The sequence below is a fragment of the Balaenoptera borealis genome (genome assembly GCF_965194805.1).
Source record: "Balaenoptera borealis genome assembly, chromosome: 1".
Classification (NCBI taxonomy): domain Eukaryota; kingdom Metazoa; phylum Chordata; class Mammalia; order Artiodactyla; family Balaenopteridae; genus Balaenoptera; species Balaenoptera borealis.
In genome coordinates, this window is record NC_138860.1 from 128153637 (window position 1) to 128181214 (window position 27578).

The 27578-nt window shown below is 40.4% G+C and overlaps 1 protein-coding gene across 2 annotated transcripts in view; it reads right to left on the reverse strand.

Moving 5' to 3' along the window:
* ST6GALNAC3 (ST6 N-acetylgalactosaminide alpha-2,6-sialyltransferase 3) overlaps nt 1-27578 on the reverse strand; it is a 553138-nt gene that overhangs the window by 407337 nt on the left and 118223 nt on the right. Inside the window, exon 2 of one of the 2 annotated variants that reach the window (XM_082355784.1) lies at nt 13341-13432. The exons of the other annotated variant lie outside the window; for it this stretch is intronic. Within the exon in view, the coding sequence (XP_082211910.1) occupies nt 13341-13343 (3 nt within the window). The 5' untranslated portion in view covers nt 13344-13432. The remainder of the gene's footprint in view (nt 1-13340; nt 13433-27578) is intronic. 2 annotated transcript variants of the gene reach the window in all.

Below are 27578 nucleotides of genomic sequence, written 5' to 3' on the forward strand. Positions count from 1 at the left end.
CAATTTACATTCCCAGCAAGAGGCTATGAGGGTTCCCTTTTCTCCACACCCTCTCCAGTATTTATTATTTGTAGATTTTTTGATGATGGTCATTCTGACCAGTGTGAGGTGATACCTCTTTGTAGTTTTGATTTGCATTTCTCTAATAATTGTGATGTTGAGCATGCTTTCATGTGTTTGGTGGCCATCTGCATGTCTTCTTTGGAGAAATGTCTATTTAGGTCTTCTGCCCATTTTTGGATTGGGTTGTTTGTTTTTTTGATATTGAGCTGTATGAGCTGCTTGTATATTTTGGAGATTAATCCTTTGTCAGTTGCTTCATTTGCAAATATTTTCTCCCATTCTGAGGGCTGTCTTTTCATCTTGTTTACGGTTTCCTTTGCTGTGCAAAAGCTTTTAAGTTTAATTAGGTCTCATTTGTTTATTTTTGTTTTAATTTTTATTACTCTAGGAGGTGGGTAAAAAAAAGATGTTGCTGTGATTTATGTCAAAGAGTGTTCTTCCTATGTTTTCCTCTAAGAGTTTTATAGTGTGTGGCCTTACATTTAGGTTTTTAATCCGTTTTGAGTTTATTTTTGTGTATGGTGTTAGGGAGTGTTCTAATTTCATTCTTTTACATGTAGCGCTCCAGTTTTCCCAGCACCACTTATTGAAGAGGCTGTCTTTTCTCCATTGTATATTTTTGCCTCCTTTCTTATAGATTAGGTGACCATAGGTGCATGGGTTTATCTCTGGGCTTTATATTCTGTTCCGTTGATCTATGTTTCTGTTTTAGTGCCAGGACCATACTGTTTTGATGACTGTAGCTTTGTAGTAATAGTCTGAAGTCAGGGAGCCTGATTCCTCCAGCTCCGTTTTTCTTTCTCAAGATTGCTTTGGCTCTTCAGGGTCTTTTGTGTTTCCATACAAATTGTAAAATTTTTTGTTCTAGTTCTGTGTAAAATGCCATTGGTAATTTGATAGGGGACAACCATTTTAAAAACAGAATTACTATATGATCTAGCAACACCACACATCTGGAAATATATCCAAAAGAAGTGAAAGTAGGATCTTGAAGAGATATTTGTATGCCCATGTTCATATCAGCATTATTCACAATAGCCAAAAGATGAAAGCAACACAAATGTCTGACAGATGAATGGACAAACAAAAAATGGGGTGTGCATGTGTGTGTGTGTTTGTGTGTGTGTATACACACACAATGGAATGTTTTTTGGCTTTAAAAAGGAAAGAAATTATGATACATGCTATAATATGGATGAAACTTGAGGGACATTATAATAAGTGAAATACGCCAGTCACAAGAAGACAAACATTACATGATTTCACTTATATGAGATATCTAGAGTAGCCATATTTACAGAAACAGAAAGAAGAATGGTAGTTGCCAGGGCCTGGTGAGAAGGGGAAATGGGGAATTGTTTAATGTGTACAGAGTTTCAGTTTTTCAAAATGAAAAAGTCCTGGAGATTGGAGATTGAACACTGTACACTTAAAAATGGTTAAGATGGTAAATTTATGTTAGCTGTATTTTACTACAATTGAAAATAATAAAATTATAAAAATTTAAAAAAACAGCCATTTTCTTGGCTCACAATTCTCAGGAACAGCAATTTGGGCTGGACCTTGCCTGCAGTCATGTGGCTCAGCTGGACCTGGTTTGTTCAAGGTGGCCTCTGTAATGGTTAATTTTATTGGTCAACTTGACTGGGCCATGGGGTACACAGATATTTGGTAAACATTATTCTGGGTATGCCTGTGAGGGTATTTCTAGATGAGATTAACATTTGAATAGGTAGACTGAGTAAAGCAAATTGCCCTCCTCAATGTGGGTGGGCCTCATCCAATCCATTGAAGGCCTAAATAGAACAAAAAGGCTAGGTAAGAGAGAATCTGCTCTGATTGTGAGCTGGGATATCAGTCTTCTCCTGCCTTTGAAATCAGACTCAGACTGGAACTATAGCATCAGCTTCCCTGGGCCTCCAGTTTGCCAAATGCAAATCCTGGGACTTCTTAGCCTCCATAACTATATAAGACATTCCTTATAATAAATATCTTTATAAATCTAGATCTAGATATATCCTATTGGTTCTGTTTCTCTGGAGAACCCAGACTACTACAGCCTCACTCAAATATCAAGGGGTTGGTGCTAACTCTTGGCTGGACCTCCCAAACTGTGTGGTCTTTCATCCTAGCCCTGTGTTCCCAGGGTGAGAGAGGAAGCAGTGGGGCCTCTCAAGACCCTGGCTTGCAAGTTGCAAAACATCACTTCCACCACAGTCACTTGGTCAAAGAAAGTCACACAGTTATCCTAGATTCAAAGAGTGGAAAAATAGACACCCTTCATGGAGTGGGGAGGGGTAGACATCAAATTTAGATTGCAAACGTGCATGCATAGGCAGGGAAGGAATTATAAGGATCTTCACAAAGAAACTACCACTTAAGGTGACAGGAGTAAAGTGCTAAGGACAGTGAGTAGCATATAGTAAGTATTCAGTACAGGACTGTTATGTTTTGTTATTATGTTTGTTGTTGTTGCAATTCTTTGAAATCCAGAAATGTTTGCCAATTGACAAACCAGAGTTGATTCGGATATCTTTCCAATGTATTTCTCCTGATCCCAGAGATGAGGAAAAATCATCAGTTACTAATGGGCATCTATATCTCAGTCTTTATATATCTAAATATATAAGACATATATTACATGTTAAGATATTATATCATATAAGATATAATATATGTCTTATATCTTATATACATATCTTATATAGAGATACATAACTTTCTATATCTAAAACCTTTTTTAAAAAGGCAAACCCCAAACTAAAATATGAAATTTAATAATGCTAATCTCACAGTTTTCCTATAAACTGATAATCAGTAAGTTTACCTAATCATAATTGAATAAAATTAAATTATTTTGAAAAAATACTTAGACTCTAGTACATTTCCATAGGATCCTAACAAAATAAAAGATAATGTGAAAATAATGTACATCTTTCACCATGAACAATGTTTAAGTACTTTTGTACTTTCTTTTCTTTTATCTTATTAAAGCTCCATAATTGCAATTTTTAAATATAGTAATAATGGAATGAACACAGATAATGAACTCAGTGCAGAAAGAACCGAATATAATAAAATAAGGTGTGATATGGTTACAAACTGTTCTTAAGCCATTGTTCCAACTCTTAACACTCATACGTACTCCAAATTTGAGGAGAGGTCACTGTTGGAATGTCATTGAATTTTCATTAGAAAAAGAAGAAGGGCAAGGCTTCCCTGGTGGTGCAGTGGTTGAGAGTCTGCCTGCCAATGCAGGGGACACGGGTTCGAGCCCTGGTCTGGGAGGATCCCACATGCCGCGGAGCAACTAGGCCCGTGCGCCACAATTACTGAGCCTGCGCGTCTGGAGCCTGTGCTCCGCAACAAGAGAGGCCGCGATAGTGAGAGGCCCGCGCACCGCGATGAAGAGTGGCCCCCGCTCGCCGCAACTAGAGAAAGCCCTCGCACAGAAACGAAGACCCAACACAGCCAAAAATAAATAAATAAATTTAAAAAAAAAAAAAGAAAAAGGAATAACTTGGCTTTTGTTTCTCAGATCTGTTGTACTGGGTCCTATTATCAGTACAAACAAGAGTATGAGGAAGTTGGAGCTTCTAAGTCAGCTCGTCTATAAGCAAGTATTAGCCCTTTGGTGACCCGCTACACTCAGATCTCCTATTTCCAAATCTTTTGAGGATAATATTTGAAAAGGTTTTCCTTTATACTTTAACATTTAAAAAAAGCCATTGGCCATTGATCTCTGTCACAAAGAAGCCCTCTGCTCCTCCCTACTCGGTGCCATGAGAATGGAGTCCTCCATCAAATAGAAATACCTAACGCAGGCCTTGACATTTAGTAATGTGCTTTACTGCTCTGCCCTTTCCACACGTGGAAAGGCAACTGGCAGGGCCATGGTGCATCTCTCTCAGGCCCGTCACAGCCCCTCCTGAGCTAGGAAATGCTAATGTCCCCAAAAAAACAACAGCCACATGGGATCAGCCACCTACGGAGATTAAAAAGTCCTCCTGGATAATATCATTCCCTGTCCAACCAGGCCTTGTGGAGATAAGCGAAGACCAACCAAGCGAGAATGAGCACAGGCTATTTATCCAGCGCTTACTACAGCGAGGGAGTCAGCCAGTCACGGTCACTTGTGTTTTTGCAGAGACTCGAAGGCAGGCAGAGGAGTGGGAAAGTTTCCCATGGTGGAAAGAAGGGAAGGCTTCAGGTGTGTCCTGATTGAAGGCCGTTGGCACAGGGAAGCTAGAAACAGGCTAACTAGAAATGGGACATCCTATGTGACAGGTTAGGTGGGCATATTTGGCTTTCTCTGGTTGGTCCTTAACTAGAAGTGGGAAGAAAAATTAGGGAAGCTGTCAATCATTAATCAAGTCCTGGCAACGTGAGGCTGAGTGTTACAAGAAGTTGTTGTTTAGCTTCCTGGATTGTTACTAGAGATAGCATGATTTCCTAGAGTCTCTGGGCTATTTATTGTAGATAAGGGGTTAGTTTCCTGGGCAGGTTGCTGCAGGTCGTAGGTCAAAGTTCTATTTTTATATATGGTCTGGCACACTGTTTGTATATTCAGTCTCTCAGCGCAACATGAAACCTAAGCTGGTGCAGCAAGCATTAGCCTGGTGAGTCTAACTTGAATCTGATAAAGCCTATCTGAATGTAGGGCAACTCCCTTCCCCAAACTGCTTTATTCTCTGTTCAGATGTCCGTAAACATTTATCATCTGAGAAAGATCGTCAACACACAGGGCTGTCTCCCTGACTGATGTGAACTTCTCCAGGCAGAAACAGTTGCTTATGTTGCTTCATTTCAAACTTACAAACTGATATACAGCAGACAATTTGAATCTAAATTTACTCTCAGCTAAAATAAAAAGGGTTACACATTTTATGTTTTCTTACAATAGCATGTCTCATTTACAGAGATAACATTTCTCCTGGAAGTAAACCAAGTGGGAGACTGAGGAACAAATAATTAAAAAATAATTTGTAAGACAGGCATAATAGTTCCTCTAGGGTTCTGAGACCCACTTCTTACAGGGTTTTTAAATGTGCTGCAACAGTTTGACCCAGAGCACAGAGTAAACACAGAAATGTGGTGGATTAAGTCAGACATAAAATAGAGCTGAAATGAATTTGAAAGAGCTTCACGTGCACTGGTTCCAAACTGACCTCTCTTTCAGGGGTTACCAGATCACCTATGAATTAACCTGGTTAATACAAGTGTTTAAGGAAAAGAATTGGATTCATGCCATAAATTTCTCAAGTTAATGCAAGATGGAGAAGAAAGCTCAACCTTGGTCAGAGAGCTTGTTTTTACAGGAGTCATGATTTGATTCATAGTATTACTGAAACCTCAAGGCTTTGCTTAAAATTTGGCACTCTTGAACTATAATGTTCTTTAAAATTCCTAAGCGGTAGGCAAACCACTATGCCACGGTTTATTTCCAACATTTCAATAGGAAAATCCATCCTCATCTAGAGCAAATATATTTTGCTATAATATGCATCTTTCTGCCTTGACATCCTAACCTCAATTCTCTTGAGCCCGAAGCATAATTGTAGCTGATTGGTGTTTACCTCCAGAAACACACTTTGTTAACAAAGTAATGAAATTAAATGTTCCACAAATGAGTACTTGCAGGTTTTAGATATTTCCCCCGCCCCGCCCCGAACACAGATTATAGAAAGCACATCCCTTACAGAAAAGCTCAGCACAATATTTTCCAAGGTCTTAGTATAGTCCAGCTGCAAATCTCTTGCAGCACTTTGGATACATGCTATATGGTCACATGAGAACAAATATACTAGAAATACCCTCATACTCAATATATGCTGATTATTAATGTAATTGAACTTTTAAAAAGAGTAAGAAGGAAGTTTTGGCATTTTCTTCCCTAAATATTTTTTAAACATAGGTCAGAAATTCACCCAGTCAGTATCAGGATGACAACCTAAATTGCTGCTAAAACACACTCCAGTAAGTGGGATTTTAAACCCTGATATGTGCACAACACAATGATACATTTGTATTTATTTAGAATAAAAATTCTAGTTTTTTAAAATTTTTATTGGAGTATAGTTGATTTACAGTGTTGTGTTAGTTTCAGGTATACAGCAAAGTGAATTGGTTATACATACACATATATCCACTCTTTTTTTTTTAGATTCTTTTCCCATATAGACCATTACAGAGTACTAAGTAGAGTTCCCTGTGCTATACAGGAGGTTCTCATTATTTATCTGTTTTATATATAGTAGTGTGTATATGTCAATCCCAGTCTCCCAATTTATCCTTCCCCCGCTTATCCCCTGGTAACCATAAGTTTGTTTTCTACCTCTGTGACTCTACTTCTGTTAAATTCTAAATATCTGCTACGGCTTTAATTCATTTTGCAGATATTTACTAAGTGCTGTCTCCGTGCTAGGCATCAAGTTGGTGATGAAGATACAAAAATGGGTAAATACAGCCCCTGCCCTCAGGACTTCACTGTCTAGTGATAAATTCAGATGGACAAACAAACAAACAAATAGTTTTAATACTACGTGATAAATGCCAATGCCGCAAGCGAGATTCATCTTGAAGTTCTCAGGGCATCCAAAATGAGAAGGCAATGACGTCTTCCAAGAAGGACCTGGGAAGGCTGATATTCAGCCCAGACACCAACACCATACTGGATACTTACAGCCCGAGTGCACTTTGACTGATCAGGGCCACAGCACTCCTGAATGTAGGGGAGGGAGGAGTTCCAGAGTTCAAAAAAAAAAAAAAATAGGGATATGCTTCCTGAATTTACCTGTCAGTTTGCACAGCCAACTGACATTTCCAGTTGCATCTGGTTTTGACATCATTGTAAACTCAAATTATTTGGGGGAAACAAAAAACAAACAGAAAAAAGGAAAAACAAACCTGTATTTCTGCCTGATAAATATTTCTCTTTTTATCACAAAAGTCAGTTAAACCTAACCCAGGAACTGGAATTATTCTCTGGGATTTCCAATTGTGGGGATTCTAGTAAAACTCCATTTGCCATCTCTAACAAGATTCTTAATAACTATATATGTAAGTATTTTTAATTGAATGCAACACTCTAGAAGAAAAAAGAAGTCATTCCAGTCTAGGGTCCCTTGAGAGCAAATAGGCCCCAGCATTAGAGACATCTGTCCCTACGTTGGCACTAAATGCCAGGCCAAACACGGATCCTGAATGTACTTTAGGAGACAAAACAAAGTGAATTCCCTTTTTCAGAAGAAACACACAGTATTAAGTCAAATTTCAATATTTCTCACCCTCCACTATCTGCCAGACAAGAAGAAAACCCAGAGTGTGGTATTTTATACCTGTAGTCTGGGTGCAACTGATTTACTTTCATTAGAATCATTCATCTATCAGGGCTGAAAACATAAATGTCAAAGCAGCCATAATATATTTGCACCAATAAAGTCATCGGTTATGCTTTTATACCACAGAGAGAGAGAAGACTTTATTAACCTTCATGAGGATTAAACACAAAAATAACGTTAAAAGAAAACACTTGGGGGTATTTTGGGTGACTGGTGTGTGGGGGGGTGAGTGGAGTGGGGTAGGAGTGGGGTAGGATGAAGTAAGTAAGAATTGGGGTCCTAAGATGAGCAGAGAAAGAGAAAGTGGCTCTTAAAATAAAATAGCTCCTTTCAGAGCTTAAATCTTTGATTCCCATACAACATTCATTGCCCTCTCATCCCAATTTGCCATCATTTTCTCTCCATGGTGTAATTCATAGATGTATGCAACTTATTAGCAAACATTTTCCCCACTTTTCTGCAAGCTATTATCTAAGTAATACTATTTCCTTACAAAATGAGAGGGCATTAACTAGGCTCTCTAAATCCAGTGAAGCAAACGGCAGGTTAGAAACTGCCTCCAGAATAAATAGTGACATAGGCAATGCTACCTTTGGGGGCCTTAAATGCTATTGTTGGTGGGGTACAGGGGGGAAGGTTCTTTTCCTTCTTTAATGGGTCTGGTTTTCCCCTCATGTTTGTAACAGCTCCTTTTCTTACCTCCATCAGTGGCTAATCTCAGGAAAAGGAGCTTCTGATGGACTGATCAGACTAATACACATGGCGTAAAAAGTATAATGCGTTCTTCACCGGGGACCAAGCCTTAAGCTAAAGTAACACGTTTCTAATTATGAAATTTCTGGCATCCATACAACAGGAATGGGGACCGAGGAAGAGTTGTTCTTTGGACAGAAGGCATGAAACTCAGTATCAGATTAAATCTCATTTCAGGAAATGTAGAGGCTCTTTAAAGTCTTTGGGAATAGTGGATTTTGATTATATCGAATATACTTCGAAATAAGGCTTTGTTTCATAGGTAAGCAGGTAGGTGCTCAGTTTCTCAGCAGACAAAAATAAAAGAGGGCTTCAGAAGAGCATCACAAGAATCACTGTATTGGCTGCGGCTCAATCCCTCCCTGTTCTTGATCCACAAGTCAGGAAGCAGCCATATGCTTAGGTAGTTACCTGTCCTATAATGCCAGGTTGCCACCCACGCAGTCTGAAATAAACTAAGCTGACCCTCCTGCATTCTCTGCTATCATCAGATGCCCACAATATCAACTAAATCTCCAGGGGACCACAACTCCAGACCAGATCTCTCTTTTCATAAGGGATTCACACACCTTCCAAAGTCACCTGGTGAGAAAACAGTGCATTTTAATACAAGACAAAGGCTATCCTGTCATGCAGAACTTTTTATCAGGCTGATTTAGGGGAAATCTTTCTATCTGCGTAGGCCCTTTGTCCCCTTGGAGATTTACTGAGAAGCTTATAAGCACCAAAATCAATCTCCAGCACCAGAAACCTCTTGTTTCATAAAACTTAGAGGAATCAATTATAACCTGTTTGTGTTGAACAGAGAATCAATATACTATTATTTAACACAGGAGACCAAGATACCTCATCCAGAGGACAGGCAACTTGATGTCGAGCTTATATAAACCATTCACGTGCAAGAAGGCAATGTTGATTCCAGCACTATGGCTCTGTAAGGCAGTCTCAGCTCCATCTAAGTAAAGAAGGGCCTTCCAACCGACCATCTGCCTATTTGTTAAACAAATGTTTAATGAGCATTTACTCTGGGCCAGCACCATCCTCTAGGCTGAGCCCACACAGCTGAACAGAATACATTTCTTGTCCTCAAACTGAGGGGGCGGGGGGGAAATGTGGTAAGTATTATAAGGGAGGCAAAAAAATGAGAGAATAACATTTTGTTCCTGACAAAGGCAATAAAATCTCTCCAGAGAAGGTGGCCCTGGAATAAAATCTTGAAGGTAAAATAGAAGTTCACCAGACAAAGCCAAGGATGAAGAAAAGGCATCACAAGCAGAATGATCATCACTGTCAAAGGCAGGAATGTATGGAAGAACAGAGCGGTCAGGAAATGCTGAACAGGTCAATGTGAGGGGAGCAGCATATGATGGCTGGAGGTCACATGTAAAGTTGGGCAGGTGTGTTTCTTATGAAAGAGTTAGGATATTTGAGAGTGGGTCAAGGTTGCCTTTGAGACTTAGACCAAAACTCTGGATCCTCTACTCATAAAATTTTGCAGACGTACTCAAGAGAGTTCACCAATTTCCTGACTGCAATTTGTAGACCCAGGTTTAAGAATTCCTAAAGCTAATCTAAAAAAAATGGTTCTGAAGAGCCTAGGAGCAGGACAGGAATAAAGATGCAGACATAGAGAATGGACTTGAGGACACAGGGAAGGGGAAGGGGAAGCTGGGACGAAGTGAGAGAGTGGCATGGACATATATACACTACCAAATGTAAAATAGCTAGCTAGTGGGAAGCAGCCGCATAGCACAGGGAGATCAGCTCAGTGCTTTGTGACCACCTAGAGGGATGGGATAAGGAGGGTGGGAGGGAGACGCAAGAGGGAGGGGATATGGGGATGTATGTATATGTACAGCTGATTCACTTTGTTATACAACAGAAACTAACACACCATTGTAAAGCCATTACACTCCAATAAAGATGTTAAAAAAAAAAAATGAATTCCTAAAGCTAGGAGGTTTTAGCCAGAAAGTCTACATAATTAAGAATTTTTTTGGCGGGGGGGGGGGGCGGGTGGTGAGGGGGATCATCCTGGCATCAATAAGCAGATCGGAAAGGTGAATTAGTAGAGTCAGGACAACAGAAGAATGTTGAAATATTGCAGAAAACACCACTGAAGAGGTTCTTAACTATATTGGACAATGCAAGATAGTAACATGGACTTTTGTAAGCTCTAGCCTGGATACTTCCAAAACCACATTTCAAATGTCTAATTTTTAACACTTAGAGCTTTCAATGAGGCCAAAAATGGAAAAAAAAAAAAAAACCAGATGAAAAGAGAATTTCAGAATTCTCTTCTTCAAGAGGGTGGCCACCCAGCAACAGACCCATCATTCCCCTATTCATCACTCACATTACAGAGTCAAAAACGCAAGTTCATTCTTTCAACACAAAGCTCATGACAAGAGCTGTGTAACAAAATTGCATGGAGTGTGAAACAGCAGAGATATTCCTTGAGTCAAAGTATTTTTATCTTAATAATTCTATACCAATAACCTGTACACTTAAATTAAGTGAGAAATCTATCATTTGCTATAAGGAACAAGCAGATACAAAGCCTATTCCAAGGATTACATTCAAGTCTGACAATAAATGCGTATCTTACTGTTTTCCTCTTTTGTTTTGAATTGCTGAGCACATGAAATGAAAGGAAAGAGGGAGGGCAAGCAAAAGTAGGGTAACAGGTTCTCATTGCTGATCACTTAGTCAAGAGACTAGGACTTGGAATGATGGATGAAAGATGATCTAAACAATGCACGACAAAATATATTCCAAGGAGCATATGGGGAGAGGGAAGTTACAAAGCCCAGCAACGGTTACAGCCTGGTGAGGGCCACAGTTGGTCCTACAGTATTTTAGGCCCTTGTACAGCCAAGTCCATATTACGGTGGTGGCATAAAACCATAATAGCTTTGTTACAGGGCACATACTTGGAACTAGAACCTAGACCTTTTGGACTTTTCCCAATTTCAGCGCTCTTTGCACCGTAGAACGTTGAGTTGGTTTCTCGGGAAATTAATCAAATTACACTCCATGACTCTGATCCATGTGCCTCTACAACTCATCTTCATTAGGGGTTCCAGAATGCAAAGAGTTTCCTGATACTTACATCTCACACCAATCATTCTCTCTTCCCAAAAGAAGCAGTCCTAGAATCTTCAGTTTACAAGGGCTTCCCACCTCATCCCCTGGAGGATCCCTATCCCAGGTGCACGAGTCTGCACTAACCAATCCAAAGCCAACCTGGCCACCAGGTGAGAATAAACTGCTAAAAGCTCAGGTTTGTGCCCTAACTAAGGGCAGGGGATCACCTGGGTGACAAGTGCTATCTTTGGACATATCAGACCACGCACCTGTCAAGACTGGGATGGTGTTCACCAGGCTTCTGCAATATTTTTGAAACTGTAAATGTCCCGATCAGGCACAATTTGAAGTTCTTGCCCTTGCAAATATCTCTGAGAAGAGGAAGACCCCAATAACACCATGGCATGCACCCAGCTCCAAGCATCTGCATGAGCTACTTCCTTGGTCCAAACCCCCTCTCCCACCCCAACGGCTTCACCAGGTTACCTTTCACTGCCCCTTCAGGACCTGGCTTATATCTTACTTCTTCCAGGAGGAAGTCCTTGCCACCTCCCCCCATGTCAGAGTTAGGCCACCCTCTACTATGTGCTCCCATAGTGCTTTCCCCTAAGTTACAATGATCTGATTACTTGTTCATACCTGTCAGTAGATTACAAGACCTGTGAAGGCCTGAGTAGCCCCATTACCTGGCATATAGTAGACACTCAAGTATTAACTAAATGGAATGAACGACTCAATTAATCATGCATGAAGATATGAGATAGTTTAAAAATGAACCAAACTGCTAAAATACTTTGTCTGTATAAAACGCATGTAAAGAACAACTGTAAACAATGGGAATTAACTTGTGTAATATGCATACTCTCAACACCTAATTTTTTCTGTCTCTAATGCCTGCCCCAAAATACAAAATTAGTATAGACAGGCCTTTAAGAAATTACCTATAATCATACTATGAAGTTTCTTTTTTTTTTTTGATTTTAAAAATTATACTTTTAATTACAGGATATTGTTAGAATAATACAGATATAGATAGACACAAGATAACTGTGACCAATACCATATGAAGTTTCAGGGCAAAAAGTTGAGAAGTTTTACCCTATCCTCATACTTCTGACGAAATTTACCGGATTATTAAGTGGGCTCTTTGAAATGTGAACCAGGGAACCTTCAAAAAATTAACAGAAAATTATAGCAAAAAGAAATTAATTGGGAAAAAAGTTTCTACTCTAGTAGAGTTTGCCATTATAGATTTTCAAGCAAAATCGTGTTTACAAATAGCAGTAATAAGCCTCTTCTTCATTCACTGATAAGTACCTTCTCTGTAACAACCACCGTGAGTCACAGGAATGACTCAGGTCTGGGACAGGCTACATCTCAGGAATCCAGAGCAAGATCTAGAACCACTCCATGGGTCTCTAGAGATCCAATTCTCCAACACCAGCTTGCTTAACACAAGAACTATAACTGAGTTAGAGGAAGCAAAGTCTATGTGTCAAATATGTCATTTCTACCATGGAATTTTATTCAGTTACAGACAGAAAATTACACACTATCAAATAATGACATTTCATACATGTCATATGACACGTTTGCCATATCCAACCCTACAGCTGCCTCAGGCCACTCACAACACACACTTAGCAACACAGAGCCAAAGCCCAATCTCCCTTTCACCCTTCAGGGCCCTTGTCACCAGGAAAAGCCCCACGTGACACCTCTAGGGAGGGCTTATTCCTGTGCACAGGGGAAGGCTGCCCTAGAAGACCCACTTGGCCCCCAGCACCTGCTTGGCTACAGAGACGGGCTAGGAGAAAGTACCAGCAGAGGTCTCACATCCTCGAGCCCAGAAATTTGCATTTGTGCCCGTTCTGCGTTTGTCATAGGGTCACATGGGACCTCAAAAACATTTCGTGAGTTCGCAATACTCCAGGCTTCACTGGGTTTGATAGGATGATGACAAGAACAAAGTCCCAAACTTAAGTAAGGGGCTAGGAAATAGCTAGGAAGACAGAAGAAAGGAAGAAGATTTTTCAGTCTTAAAAACAGACAGCTGAAGGCAGAGCAGGATCAGCCATACGCCTTGTGAGCACTTACCATGTTATCCTGTGCCAGGAACCAAACTGCAAATGTGACATCATTCAACTCATTGAATCATCCCAAGCAGTTTCCACTGCGGTAATTAGTACCTTTGTTTTACAAAGGAGGAACCAAGTCTCAGAAAGTTCAAATCACAAAGCTAGGCTCAATTCCTTTACTTCATTACCATGTGACCTTGGGCAACATATTATATAAAATCTCAAGGCATAGTTTCCTTAGCTATATCATAGGGACAGTAGTATTATCTTCATCATAGGATTGTTGAAAGGATTAAATACAAAATGCATGCAAATCCCTTGGTGCCTGATATGGCTAGAGACAAATACAAGTAGCAAAAGTAATTGTTATCTATACTACAAATAATAACAACAACGATAATAGTAGTAGTGATGACAAATGCAACAATATTACTATGAAGTGGCAGAGCTAGAATTCAAATAGAGGTCTTTCTGATTCTAAAGCCTTTACTTTTCATTCTTATATCTGCAATACAGTACTTAGGTAATAAGAATCAAGATGCATGAATGGATGGATGGAGGGAAGAGTGAGAGGGAGGGAGAGAGGGAAGAGGAGAAAAGGAGGAAGGAATAAAAGGGGGGGAAGAGGAAGAAGTGAGGAAAGAAAAAATAAATATTTGATAAATACTGATACATATGAATATGTTATATATATAACTTTTTTCTGCAGCAAATGAAAATTTTTCCGTTTTTCTTTATCTCAAAGAGGTAATATGCACATGTTGCATTAATTCTTTAGGTCGAGTATTTTATAGAACATATGGTTTTCCTCACCACTGTACCTCCAGCCCCAAGCACAAAGTCTGACATGCAGAAGTTCTCAATAACAATAAATACTTGTTGACAGAGTTTCCTCTCAAAGGAGATTTTGAAGAGGACAGAGGTATGGATATTCAAGCCTCCAAGGTCTCTGAACTAGACAGGAGGATACCTCCTTCTGGAAAGGCGGTACTGCGGCTCTGTCTGAAGACAGCCTCCTGGGCCAGGCCAGGCAGCGAGAACCTGCCCTGAGCTTCGGTCTCCTCAAATTTATGCTTGCAAGAAAAGGCCTTCAAGTTACAAAACAGCTGAGAATCAGTCACCCTGAATGGCAGTGAGGAGGCACTATTTCTGCTAAGAATGAAAAATTCACAAGTTCCACTGGATGTAGGAATAAAGATTTTGCTGGACATAAGACAATAATTTAGACTATCTCATCATGAGAGAGAGAAAATATTTGATTCACAAAGCTTTTTCAACCTCCTTCTGGACTACGATTAAACGCAAAATCTCCTTCAAAAAATGAAAGGGATTTAGGATCACAATTTAATTTCCTCTACTCCTTGAGCAAAACACACAAAAACACAAAACAAAGTAACTGAGGATTTCTTAGAATTCTCAGTCAATAAAGGAAAGTTATTAAAGAAGCAGAGAGAGGTTTAAGTTTTTCCACAGGGAGTTAAAGAGTACCATTATGATTTCAAAACTTATATGCTAAAAGACTTCTGAATTGATAGATTTAATCGTGTATGAAATTAAAATCAGGTGTTATCTTAAAAGGCTGAATTTATTTTAGGACAATTCAAGCATTTTAATATATGCCCAAGGCTGACTGTTTATCAGAGTTGGCATTTTTAAAATAACAAGGGATGATGCTAGTACGTTTTTCCTAACAAGATTTGTAATTTATGTAGCAGGAACAACTTAATGTGCCGGTGATTTGTCCTCCTGCATCTGTAATTGATGACAAAGCACTAATTTTTACACATCAAAGGAATTAAATCTAGCTTTCCTGTGCATTACTGACCCTTACTGTGCCCAAGGTGGTTCAGAAGAAACAAATTACACTGCAGTAAAGTTTCATATTTCCTTTCCACATTGGATTTCATTCAGTGGTTGCCTGAAAACTGCTAATCAGTAATAAAGTTTTGTCTTTAGAAATGCTCTTCCCTTCGGATGTGAGGGAAGAAAAGAAAAACAGTTTGAAAGTGGTCATTCTACCCATATATTACTAAATGTATCCTTCAAAGACATAAATTAGGTGGCCTCCTTCCAGGAAGTTCATCCAGGCCAGAACAGAAAATGCAAGATACAGTTGGTGAGAGTCCATAGAACTCAATGATCCTGGAGATTTATGCAACAACAAATGTTTCTTGAGCACCTGTGAAAGCCCAGCACTTTTCTGGCATGGGGGATACATCAGTGCACACTTCAGACAAAAGTCCTGGACCATGTGAGGCTTACAGTCTATTAAAGGAATACATGCAGAGATATACAACTCTGTGTGTGTGTGTGTGTCTATGTCTGCGTGATTTCAGATGCTGATAAAGGAAAATGAAAAAGAAAGGGGGATAAAGAGTAGAAGGAGAGACGGTAATTTGAGCAAAATCCTGAAGGAGGTGAGGGTAAATTGTGCAGATATCTGGGGCTATCCAGATATCTGGAGGAAAAGTGCTTCAAGAGGAAGAAACAGCAACTGCAGAGACCCTGAGATGGAGAAAGTGCTGGGGGTGGAGGAAGTGGGGCTCAAAGAACAGCGATGTGACCGGTATGCCTGAGGCAGGGGATGAAAGTCAGAGAGCAGGAGGTGAGTCACAGATGAAAGAAAACTTGCCAGTAGTTGAACCCATCACCGAGTCTGTTTAAACCCCTTTAAATTCACCAAAAATCTGTGAGGTCTCTGTAAATTTCCAGAGCCCGGCAACCCTGCCACCTCCAGAAAGCACTACTGTCAGCAAAGCACTTCCCCATCTATCTCCTGAAGCTTGCACTCAGTGGATCCCTTTCTACCCTCTGAAATGCCGGAGAGAGGAACTGCATCTAGCTTCCTACGACAGACCAAGCAAGCAATGTCCAAGACTGTTTGTTACCTCTTCCAACTGTTCTCCAAGACAAAGGGCTTTGTTCCTTCACACTTCCCCTCAGGATATTAGAATTGCCAGTCCACTCACCGTCCTGACATCTTCCCCGAAGACACTTCAAGCTTGAGCAGGGCATTCTGAACCACCATCAGGCATTCTTCCATGCAAGTAACATTTACAGACTGTGTAAATATGGAGTGAACAGAACTAGGCAGGACCTCCCTCAGCTAGACCCCTATTTCTCAAACTTGGCTGCACATGAGAAGCGCCTAGTGGTGGGGAAGGTGAAGTTAAAACTCCCAGCGCTAAAGCTGTGTCCCACACCAATTAACTCAGAAACTCTGGCAATGGCCCGGTCATCAGCATTTTTAACTTCCCAGGAGTTCCAATATATAACTCTGGGTGCCTTATTCCTTTGCTAAAACTAACTTCTGGCAGCCACAGCACATGGTGCATGGGACACTAACTGTTTTTAAGTCTCCAAGTTTGTTTGCACACGGAGGTTAAGCCACGTGTTGTCTGCCCACTACCATTGCAATGTTTCTTTAAATCAAGTGTAAATCATCATATTTCTCTTTATGAACCTTAAAGGATTAGATTTAGCCTATCATTTCAGTCCATTAAGGTCCCTCTGAATTCTGATTTTTACTCCAGCTTAGGTCATCCACAAATCCAATCACTATATGTTTACTGATTTCAGAGATACAAACATTGGCTAGGTCAGAGTGAAGACTAGCCCTATAAAATTCTACTAGAGACCTCCTTCCATGCTATGCTCATGCTAGCCTTTCATACCACCATATCTGACACCCACAACAACCTCATGATGTAGATATTATTATGCCCAATCTAAAGATGAAAAAACAGTTACTCAGAGAAGCGAAATCACTACCTGGGATCACACAGGTTAAGTGAAAGGGCCAAGAACTGAAGGTAGCTCTAAATCTGATTCCAACTCACAAGCTCTTTTCATTAGCTGCTTCTCATGGTTATTTAACTAGTTAGCAACTCACCCAGCTGTCTTATCATCCAGCCCAGCTGTCTTATCATCCAGCAACCACTGCTTCAAAGACAGCATGAGAACTTTTTATCTTGATGAACTGAAACTAACTGCCTCCACCTATTTCTCTAATAGTGGCTCAACAGATATTTATTGAATACTTTCTATGTTATAAGCACCGAAATACTGAGAACGCAGCAATGAAGAAAATAGATTTTAAAAATTTCTTCTTTTATGAAGCTTATATTGTTATGCCAGTCACAGAGGAAAATGAGATGAATCTGTCATAAACCCTTGATGGCTCCTAATTGTCACAACTTCCTTTTATAAGTACTCAGAAATCATCCTTTTGTGACTTGTTCCAGAACCTTTTCCAAAATTTATATTACAACAATCTTAAAAACATCTCATGTGCTTTTAAAAAACACCATAGTGCTGTTAAAAAAGCAAAATTCAACTGAGTAAGTTTTAACATGTTATTGGCTTTATTCAGCAATTCATGAATCAGGCAGCATCCCATCTAGCAGACAGAAAGGAGCTTCAAAAGAGCTATAAAAGTCAAGAGATTTTATAGACAGAAGGGAGCAGGAACAGGGAAGTTGCACTAGGCAAAAACAGCAGATTGGTTCTTGCAAGGTTACTTCCTTTAGGGATAGCAGGGGTTTATCAGGCAGATTACCTAACTAACGCTGATGATTCCTGATTGACTGGTTTAATATTCCATTTCTGGGAGAGGCAAAACTGTAATTAAGTCTCAGTTTGGTGACATCGGGCTTAGCATAAACGACTCCATTTTGGGCCTGTTGTCTTGTTTTTAATAGTGCTTTTAAATATTTGAGAAGTAAGACAATCTGGAAATGTGGTTGCATCATGAAAGGATGAAAATATCGAAGCAAGCTCTCTATACAAGTACTGTCTAATAGAACTTTCAGGATTGATGGAAACATTGTGTATCTGTGTTGTCCAATCTGTGCCGCTAGCCGCATGTGGACATTGCACACTTGAAATGTGGCTAATGTGACTGGGGATAATAAATAAACAATAAATTGTTAATTTCACTTAATTTTAATTAATTTTTACTTAAATTTAGTCACATATGACTAGCAGCTGCCATATTGGGCCACACAGCTCTAGAGGAATCTAGGTTATGAAATGACTAACTCTCAAAGTGAGGAGAGGGACAAAAAATTTATAAACTCACTCTCTATGGCCTTTGGTCATTGCTTTTTCTTGGGTTTCTTTCAATGACATTTAATCCTTTTCTCCCAAAACAATCCTGAGGGGCAAGCAGTCCATTAATGCATTCACAAAAAGTAAGCATTCACTTCAGACCTAAAATAAATTAGATAGTCATCATACATGGAACTCATGTGCTTTGTCTCTGCAAATACATCTCTTTTGTGGGATTTTCACAATTAAGAACATGTGCCTGAACTGGTGCCTGCCTTCCCCTAGTCAGATGGTGGTAGCCACCAAAGGCAGATGATCTCATTTGCTAGCTTATGTCTAGGGAAGGCAGACTCCTAAACAGATCTCAGAGGCAGAATAAATACCTGGCACTCTTCACCTCTCTAAAAGATAGCGTGTTTATTTGTTGTTTTAATGTGCATGTAACTTCACAAGATTTCTGACAAGTGCTCAATAGGCCTCTAAGTTAGCACATCCCTGTGGTTCTACTAGGAATAAGTAGAACAACAACAGCAAAAAAAATGGTCTTAATAGGGCAGAAACTGGCATAGGTACGTTTGGTTGCAGCGTTCATTGCTTTCAGGTCAAATATTTTTCAGCATAATAATACTGAGAAACAAAACCCAGATGAAACTCTATTGTAATTGATACAAGCTACTGTGACATGACCCCAAAATCAAATTTCAGTGGTTTAAAACATAATAAAGATTTATGTCTTGTTCAAATCACATCACAGTTTCATGTGAGTTGATGGGGGACTCTCTCCATGCAGTGTTTCAGGGACCCAGCATGCTTCCATCTATGGCTCTACTATCCCTGAGCTTTTCCACTGCATCTTCTGAATCCAATCACTGGACAAGGGAGGAGACAAAATGTGGAGGATCATGCAAGAGGATTTCAGGAGCCAGGTTTTGAGGTGTCATATGTTATTCCCACCAAACTCCATTGGCTAGAATTCAACCCCATGGCCCTACCCAACAACAGGGAAGAGTGAGAAGTACAATTTCAGCCATGCGCTCAGGAGGAAAAGGAACAGGGGCTTGATGAACACATAGCATTATCTTTGTCTATCACTAATTTGGGTTATTTGGGAAATAGTCTAGCCTGAATTAATGAAATTCATTCATTTACTCATTCAGTTATTCATTTCAAGCATATGCAGTAGATTTAACTATTTACCAAATGTTTCCAGCACAGAAAGGATCAGACTTTACTATATAAGCCTCAGATGTTTTCCTTCTCCCTTCCTGTGTCTTAGATCCACCAGTGGCACCCACAGATACTACCTAGCCCAGCAAGTAACTGATCGAATACTACAAACAGAAAATTCATGACCAAGAAAGTGGCCCTTATTTCACTAGACTAATGAGTTTCCTTATAACAAACCTGAAACATTTCATGATTAATCATCAAAGAATGTGCACTTTTTATCATGCACCTGCATTACAAAATGGTCTCAAAAAAAAAAAAAACCCTCTTCTCATGGAAATCACTTTTCTTCCCAGAAAAAAATCAAATTGTTGAATTTCTTCAATACTGCATGGTAGATGTGAAATAAGTCCTGATGCGCCCTAAATTTTTAAAGGTCCAGGGTGGATAATCAAATCCTCCTCCTCATTACCATCATTACCAAAATTGCCCATTAATACTAAATACAAGGATAGGTGTTTTTCCCCAAGAAAAATTCCTCTTCATGATCCAGCACTTCTTTAAGTCCGGTGAATTTAAACTCTGAACCATCAGGAAGTATTTTTCAAATGACCAAAAAAGAGAACCTGCCAAAATAAAGCTCTTGATTAAAAGTCAACATGATTACTGTAAGCACAGGCTGGGGGCCCCAGCCTGCCAAGCCCTTAGAGAATGCAGCTTATGGGACAAATACAGGCCAGAAAACACCAGTTTAATTTTAACAAAATGAGATTGTCTGGAAGCATTTCGCTATATTTAACATAGGGGAGCAGTTTCCAAAAATGAGGCTTAGATTTTTGGAAATAACAATTAGGACTCCATCTAAGGGGCAAGATCCAAAGTGTAATTATTGCTAAATGGAGTGTTTTTCTGAGGGTGGAAATGAAGTCTTTAACTTGGCTGCAGGAGCCCAAATGGACAAAAAATGTATCTCTGAAATGTTGTTATTTTAATATCTACTGGATATGTTTAAATGAGAAAGTCTAGCAAGTGTGGGTTGTTATAGAGTGAATTGTGTCCATTCAAAATTCATATGTTGAAATCCTAACCCCATTGTGACTGTATTTGGAGATGAAGCATTTAATTAAAATTAAATGAGGTCATACAGGTGAGACCCTAATCCAATGGGACTGATGTCCTTATATGAAAAGGAAGAGACACCACAAATGCACACACAGAGAAAAGGCCATGTGAGGACACAGGGAGAAGGCAACCATCTGCAAGCCAAAGAGAGTTCTCACCAGAAACCAACCCTGCTGGCATCTTGATCTTAGACTTCCAGCCTCCAGAACTGTGAGAAATAAACTTCTGTTGTTTAATCCACACAGTCTGTGGTATTTTGTTAGGGAGCCCTAGCGCACTAATACAAGGATGAATACAGAAAGCCTCAGGCCACGTTAGAACAGGTGTCCAGGCGAACAGATAACAAATTCAGTTCAATATAGATAAGGTCCAAGTCACAGATCTCAGAACAAAGGGCAAAATCAAGAAATGTCTGCTAAATGGAAACGTACTATCCCTTCAGCATATTAGTCAGAGAAAGGATATTTATGGCTCACATGAGGAAAAAAATGAAAAACCTAAGGTACGTGCAGCTCTCAGATGCAACTACAGTGTGGCAAAGCCTGCCAAGTCACTACATTGTTGACATCTAGAAAATGCAGCCCTGACTCCAAGTGGGGCTGCTCCAGGCATTGATCAAAGTAGGTGGAAAATGGAAGCCAGGTGGTTGAAGGCCCCTGGGGACAAGCTCAGGGGGCAGCAATTCTCTAAGGAGAGTAGGACTCAGCAGGCAAGGGTGACCAAGGGGCTACACAGGCTGAAATCGGATCTGTAGCTCTTACTGCAAGTCCCCCACTGAGTATACCGAATAACCGATGGAACATAAAAATCATCCTGGGCATGAAAAATGCTAGCACAGGCCAAGTGGTTCTTTACCAACTTTTAAACAATTTGTTTTGGTCCCTAATGACTTCCTTCATCTTGGGAGACTTCAAGATTCCAGGCAAGTAAGCAGATCTTTGTTCCCCACAAGAAACACCACAACCTCTTCTTCCAGCTTCTCCCCTAAAGATACCTCGCTAAGTTAAAGCAGACAGGCTGCCAGCCCACATGACATCCTCGTGTGTATTAGGAAAAAGGTCCTCCCTTGGGGATGCAGCCTTGCACCAGATGCAAGGCTTGGCAAGGGAAGCACAGGCTGGCAGACAGCCCCCATTTGGGCCCTTGGGCCGGCATGCTTGAGCAGGAAGCAATCTGCACAACTATATGAGATGCTCTGATGTAAAAGACAGAGTTTTTGAAGCTCATGAGCCACTGTGCTCACAACAGTAAAAAGTCCATTCTTTTATCCCAGCACAAGCTCAATGGCTGCAAGAAGCACTCCAAGTGCAAATGACATAGGGTAGAAACAGCCATCGTAATGGGCACAACATCACAAACCTAGCCTCAAGAAAGGGCAACTTAGCAATTTACCAAGTGAACGTTAGTGTATCAGCCCAGCAAATTCTAAGACATCTTTGAAAAGAGGAGAATAAAATAATAAAAGGCCTGAGAAAGCACCAACATATATGTAAAATGAGCCACTAAACACAAAAGCTTTGAGAAGTACAAAAGATAAATTCATCTCTAAAGATGATGCATGGAAGATTTCTGGAGACCAAAGAAACTCAACACTGGGCCAAGAAGAATGAAAGAAAACACCAAAGAGAGAGACAAAGAGAGAGAGAAGCCCCATAAAATCCTTATCAGCACTAATAGTCCAGAGAAATGTGGGGGGAGAAAAGCCTACAGAATACAGGCAAACCCACTGCAAGAGAACATTTAACGTGAAAAACATTTATGATGTATATTTCTCCAGGTACAGTGTGACTGAAAAATGGTAGAGGCAGATGTTTAAAAAAAGGGAAACCAACATTTACTTCAGAAACCCCATCATCATAACAGAAAGAGAATCCTGTTATGTACAACAGGGCCACTCAGCTCCTAATCGAAGACAAAAGTCAGAGACAGGTACAGTGACTCACCCTACCTTTCCCAAGCCCACCCTCAGCCTTTGAGGTCTGACTCAATGGCTTGGCACTAAAAAGTCCCCTGAGTGCTTCCCTCAGAAAGTATTAGACTGAAAGCCCTCGGATTTCATCCACAGTGGCAATTCCAATGCTCTGGAAGGCAGAGGCACATGGAGTCTCCATTCTCCTTCCAGTAGGTTGTGACCAACCAGATTCTAATCCTTTCACAGACTAATTCTCTAATCAAATGTTGGGTTGCAATCCTGAGTTTCTGTTACTCAAGCAGGCATGAAATAATAATGGCTAAATATGTATGATACCTGCTATAATCTAGAGTTTGCGTCCCCACCAAAATTCATATATTGAAATCTTAAGCCCCAAAGGTGATGGTATTAGGAGGTGGGGCCTTTGGGAGGTGCCTAAGTCATGAGGGTGGAGCCCTCACAAATGGGATTAGTGCCCTTATAAAAGAGGGTCCAGAAAGATTCCTTCCCCTTCCACCATGTTAGGATACAGTGAGAAGTCTGCCACCCAGAAGAGGGCCCTCATCTAACCATACTGGCACCCTGATCTTAGACTTCTAGCTTCCAAAACTGTGAGAAATAAAATTTTGTTGTTTATAAGTCATCCAGTCTGTATGGTATTTTGTTATAGCAGACCAAACAGATTAAGATAATATCTTATCATTTGCAAAACACTTTGATATAGAAAAATCAGTGTCTTAGTGATTGTCAGGACACCCTGTAAGATGCAGCACCATCCCAATAGCCTCTCATATCCCTTGAGCCTAGAGGTGCTCCCTCTAGGGAGCCAAAGTCAGTTCTCAGGAGGACTGGCCCAGAGAAAAGGTCCCAGCAAGTCCTGAGATAGGGTAAGAGCTATGTGGGTGGAGAGTCTTGGGGTCCTAGGTTCCTGTGGTGCCGAAGGGGTGGTGCAGTTTCCAGGCAATCCATCTCCTTGTCCATTGGGACTTCTCACTCCATGGTTGGGAGCAGCTGAAACCAAACACTAAAGTGGGTTCCTCTGAAGCACAGGGACAGGGCTCAGGGCACAGTTCCTCTTGCCCAGGTCTAAGGACAGTATAGCTTCCTCACGAAGTAGGTTCCAAGGTCATTTTATATGACAGGTACATTGGAGCATCCAAGGAGAAAATTTAACAGCCAGTAAAGAATTTGGACTGTGGAGAATCAACACTGGAGAGGAGATAAATTTAACATCCATCCTATAGCATCAATTTGAAATGGGGGCAGGTAACCACCGTTACTGTGTAGTCTCCCAAATGGTGCTAAACTCCGTAAGTGCAAGGAGCGGAAGGAGGAGACAGCCGGGCACCAGGGAGAGAAGCACAGGCTCTGGAGCAAGACTGCCAGAGTTCAAATCCCACCTTATCGCTCTCTGGCCAGCTGAGGATTTGGGTTCATAATTTATAAAATGGGGCCAACACCTATCTCACAGAACTATTAGGAGAATTAAATGAGATTAATCGTGTAAGATATTCAGCACAGTGACTCAAATACAAGAAGGAAAAAGCTTGGTGTTGCTAGTTACCACTAAAATGACAGAAAGAGGAACCAGAAGTCAAAAATATTAGATTGACAACCCCCTCTTAATATGAGGTGGAAACTACTTGAGGCTTCCTTCTTTGGGAATTCTTAAAAAATGTCAATGAAATGAAAAATAAAAAACATATTGCTTCCTCAAGGAAAGCAAGCATTACTCCATGATATATTGTCTAATGCTGCTAATTTAGGGGAATGAAAAGTACTAAATCTTTCATATAAAGAAAGACAGGTTAACCTGAGCAAGGTGAATGGAGCTGTTTTGTAGGAAGTAACCCTTTAAGTGTGAGTCTAGTGGCCCAGTAGAAATATCTTTACTGCTACGATTACCGTTAATAACCATCACCACCTACTGAATGCCTTCTAAGTGCCAGATACTTTGCTAGCTGGGAGCATTAGTGCTACTCCTTACACATCTCTGAAAGCTACAGATGTATTTAGTTTTGCTCAGAAATATTAAGTCACCTGTCTAAAGCCCTACAACTGAAGACTGACAGGGTCAGGATTCAAATCCAGAAATAACTCCTAGTTCTACCACCCCTACTGTCTTCCACAGCCTAGAGGAAAATTAAAAGCCACCAGCCCTCAGCTATCTCAGGCTGACAACAGATGAGGCATGATTATATTCATGCTGAAAGGTGGTATTTTTTTTTGTGCTGCTCCCCTCACTTGAAAGGACTCCTTCACCATGGCTTCATAGAACTTCATCGCGTAAGACCTCACAGGATTACCTTATGGTCTCATTTTTCTGTTTCCTGAAATATAAGCTTCTAGGGTCAAAAGACCACGTCTCACATTTCGTTATATTTTCTCAGTAGCTAGAACAAAGCCATAACATGAAAGGAGCTCAAGAAACACTATTTGAATAAATGAATGATGTCCTAAAGAGAGAAACAATGTTAAGAACCAAATTGGGAGAATGTAATGGCACTGGCTATGGTGAGAAACATACAGGCAACTTCATTCAGTTCCAACATGGAAAATGATACTGACATTTCCTGTTTGGGGAACCCATGGTCTAATCTACTTTAACATCCCTAGTGCTTAATCTGTCAGTCACCACACACAGATTTAGTACTTACTGCCAGGTATTCATTATCAATTCTTTGAAGCATAAAATCAGCAGCATCGGATAATATAGCTGTGGAAATGCTTTTGGTTTCTTTGGGAGGAAAAAAATATATGTACTTTCAATTTCTCAATCCCATTGTAGATTTCCCTCCTCCTTGACAACAGAAAAGTAGTAGCAGCAAGGGTCTCATTCACAAATGCACACTTATTTCCCTCAGAGGATGCCAGATGGGACCAAACAAGATGCTCTTTTGAAAGGGGGCTCAGATGTCCAGCTGGCACATCACCAGGATCTCTCCCTCTCTGCATCTTTATCTACCACTTTTTTGGCCCTGAGGTCAGTCTTCTGCAGGGCATGATGACTTGGGGGCCGATCTGTGATTTGGAGAACACTGAGCAGTCAGGGAGGTAGGCGGGAGGTGTAATAGACTATCCACCATTAAGAAGGCAAAGGGAGACCCTGGACGAGTGAATGTACAACAAGCCCTTTCTTCTAAAGCAGTCATTCTCCACAATGTTGACATGTCAGAGCATTTGGAAGGCATGGAGCTCTTCACTCAGTAGAACACCACTGAAATGCTGATATACTACACTTACAATAATTGCATAAGTGTTTTTGGCCAATCAGATCCAAGCTGGCCCATCCTTCACTTCGCACACATTTAGTGAGTCGTGATTCTGTGCCAAGCATTGTGCTAGGGGATTCGGAAAACAAAGACAAGAGATCTTGCCTGCCCTCAAGGGCCCCACAGCCCCCAAAACAAATGATGGAAGTAACAACAGTAGTGGGAAAAGTACGGAATTGCTAACATTTACTGAGTGCTCGCCATGTGCCCAGCATTGTCCTAAGTGCATTTACATATACCAATTCATCTCAGCCTATGTAAGAACCCTATGAGGTAAGGTACAATATAATATAAAATTCCAAGGCTATTGGCACACTGATGGAGTGCTGTGGAAATCCAAATAAATCTCCAGTGCCACCTCTCACTCAATTTTCTTAAGAAACTATCAGTAGCAGTTACCAAAGGGCTAAAAGATTATGGCAAAAAAACTTAAACTGAGAAAGTTCTATCAAGTAAATCTCCCCACACCCCATAGAAAAAGATGGCTATTGCCTGATTTTAGCCTTAAAACACACATCCTGCAATATGGAGTATTCCGAACAGTGCACGTTTGAGAAACACGCTCCTGGATATCCAGGCCAACAACTCCTCTCACACACACCCCACCTCCCACCTCCACAGTGGGATAAAAAGGACTCCTTCTACCATCATGGCTGTCCCAGGGAACCCAGCTCCACCCTACTCTCCTCGACAGACAGACAGCAGACTTTGTTTAGAGACCAGATTAAAGGGGCAGTTCTCAATTCTAAATCTTTCACTCTAGAATTTAGAGTAATTATGGCAGGTAAGACGATCAAGTTTTAATCTATAATGTAGAATAAATGGTGAAAACACATGATGGAAAAAAGGATTTCCAAGAATTTCTACACTTTGAAAACACAATTTCTGTCTGAATCAACATGCTAAATACAAACCATTTTATCATCAAATATTTATTACTTATGTTTTCGTATCACTCCTTAGCTTTTATTCAATTTTTTTTGTTTGTTTTTGGTATTCAAACATAGACTTTCTCGTACTTTTCAACAGTTTCACATGTAAATCACCCTTTTCTCTCATTTGATTGTATCCTCTGGAGGGTAAGGTACATCCCATTGGTTCTAAACCCTCAATGTGTGTCACAGTCACCTGGGGAGCCTGTAAAGCTTACCAACCCCCCCTCCCCCAACCTTAATCCCCAGAGGTTTTATTTAATTGATACTGGGTAGTTTTTTAGAGCTCTCCCGAGCTTTTATCTATTTCTCACATGTGGCTACACTGAAATCACCAGGGAAGCTTTACAAACTAGTGATGTCTAGGTCCATATCCAGAGACTGACTTAATTGATGTGAGTTCTACCTTCGTTGATCTGAGTGCAGCCTCCGTTGATCTGAGTGTGTCCTTCATTGATCTAAGTGCCCCCTACATTGATCGGAGCACTACCTTCATTGATCTGAGTGTGTCCTTCATTGACTTGAGTGTTTCATTTATTTATCTGAGTGCTGCCTCCATTGACCTGAGTGAAGCTTTCATTGATCTGAGTTACACCTGGGTCCCCAAAATTTTCTTAAGTGCTCCAGGTGACTCTACTTTGAAGCTGAGCCTGAGAACAACCTCACATTTCTTTGGCACCTATCCTAAGACCGAGCACAGCACTTGCACATGGCTGACAGCCGTTAAGTTTTCTTCAATATATAATAACAATTTCATTTAAAATTTTCTAAACTCTGATTCTACAACTTCCCACAGATTAATC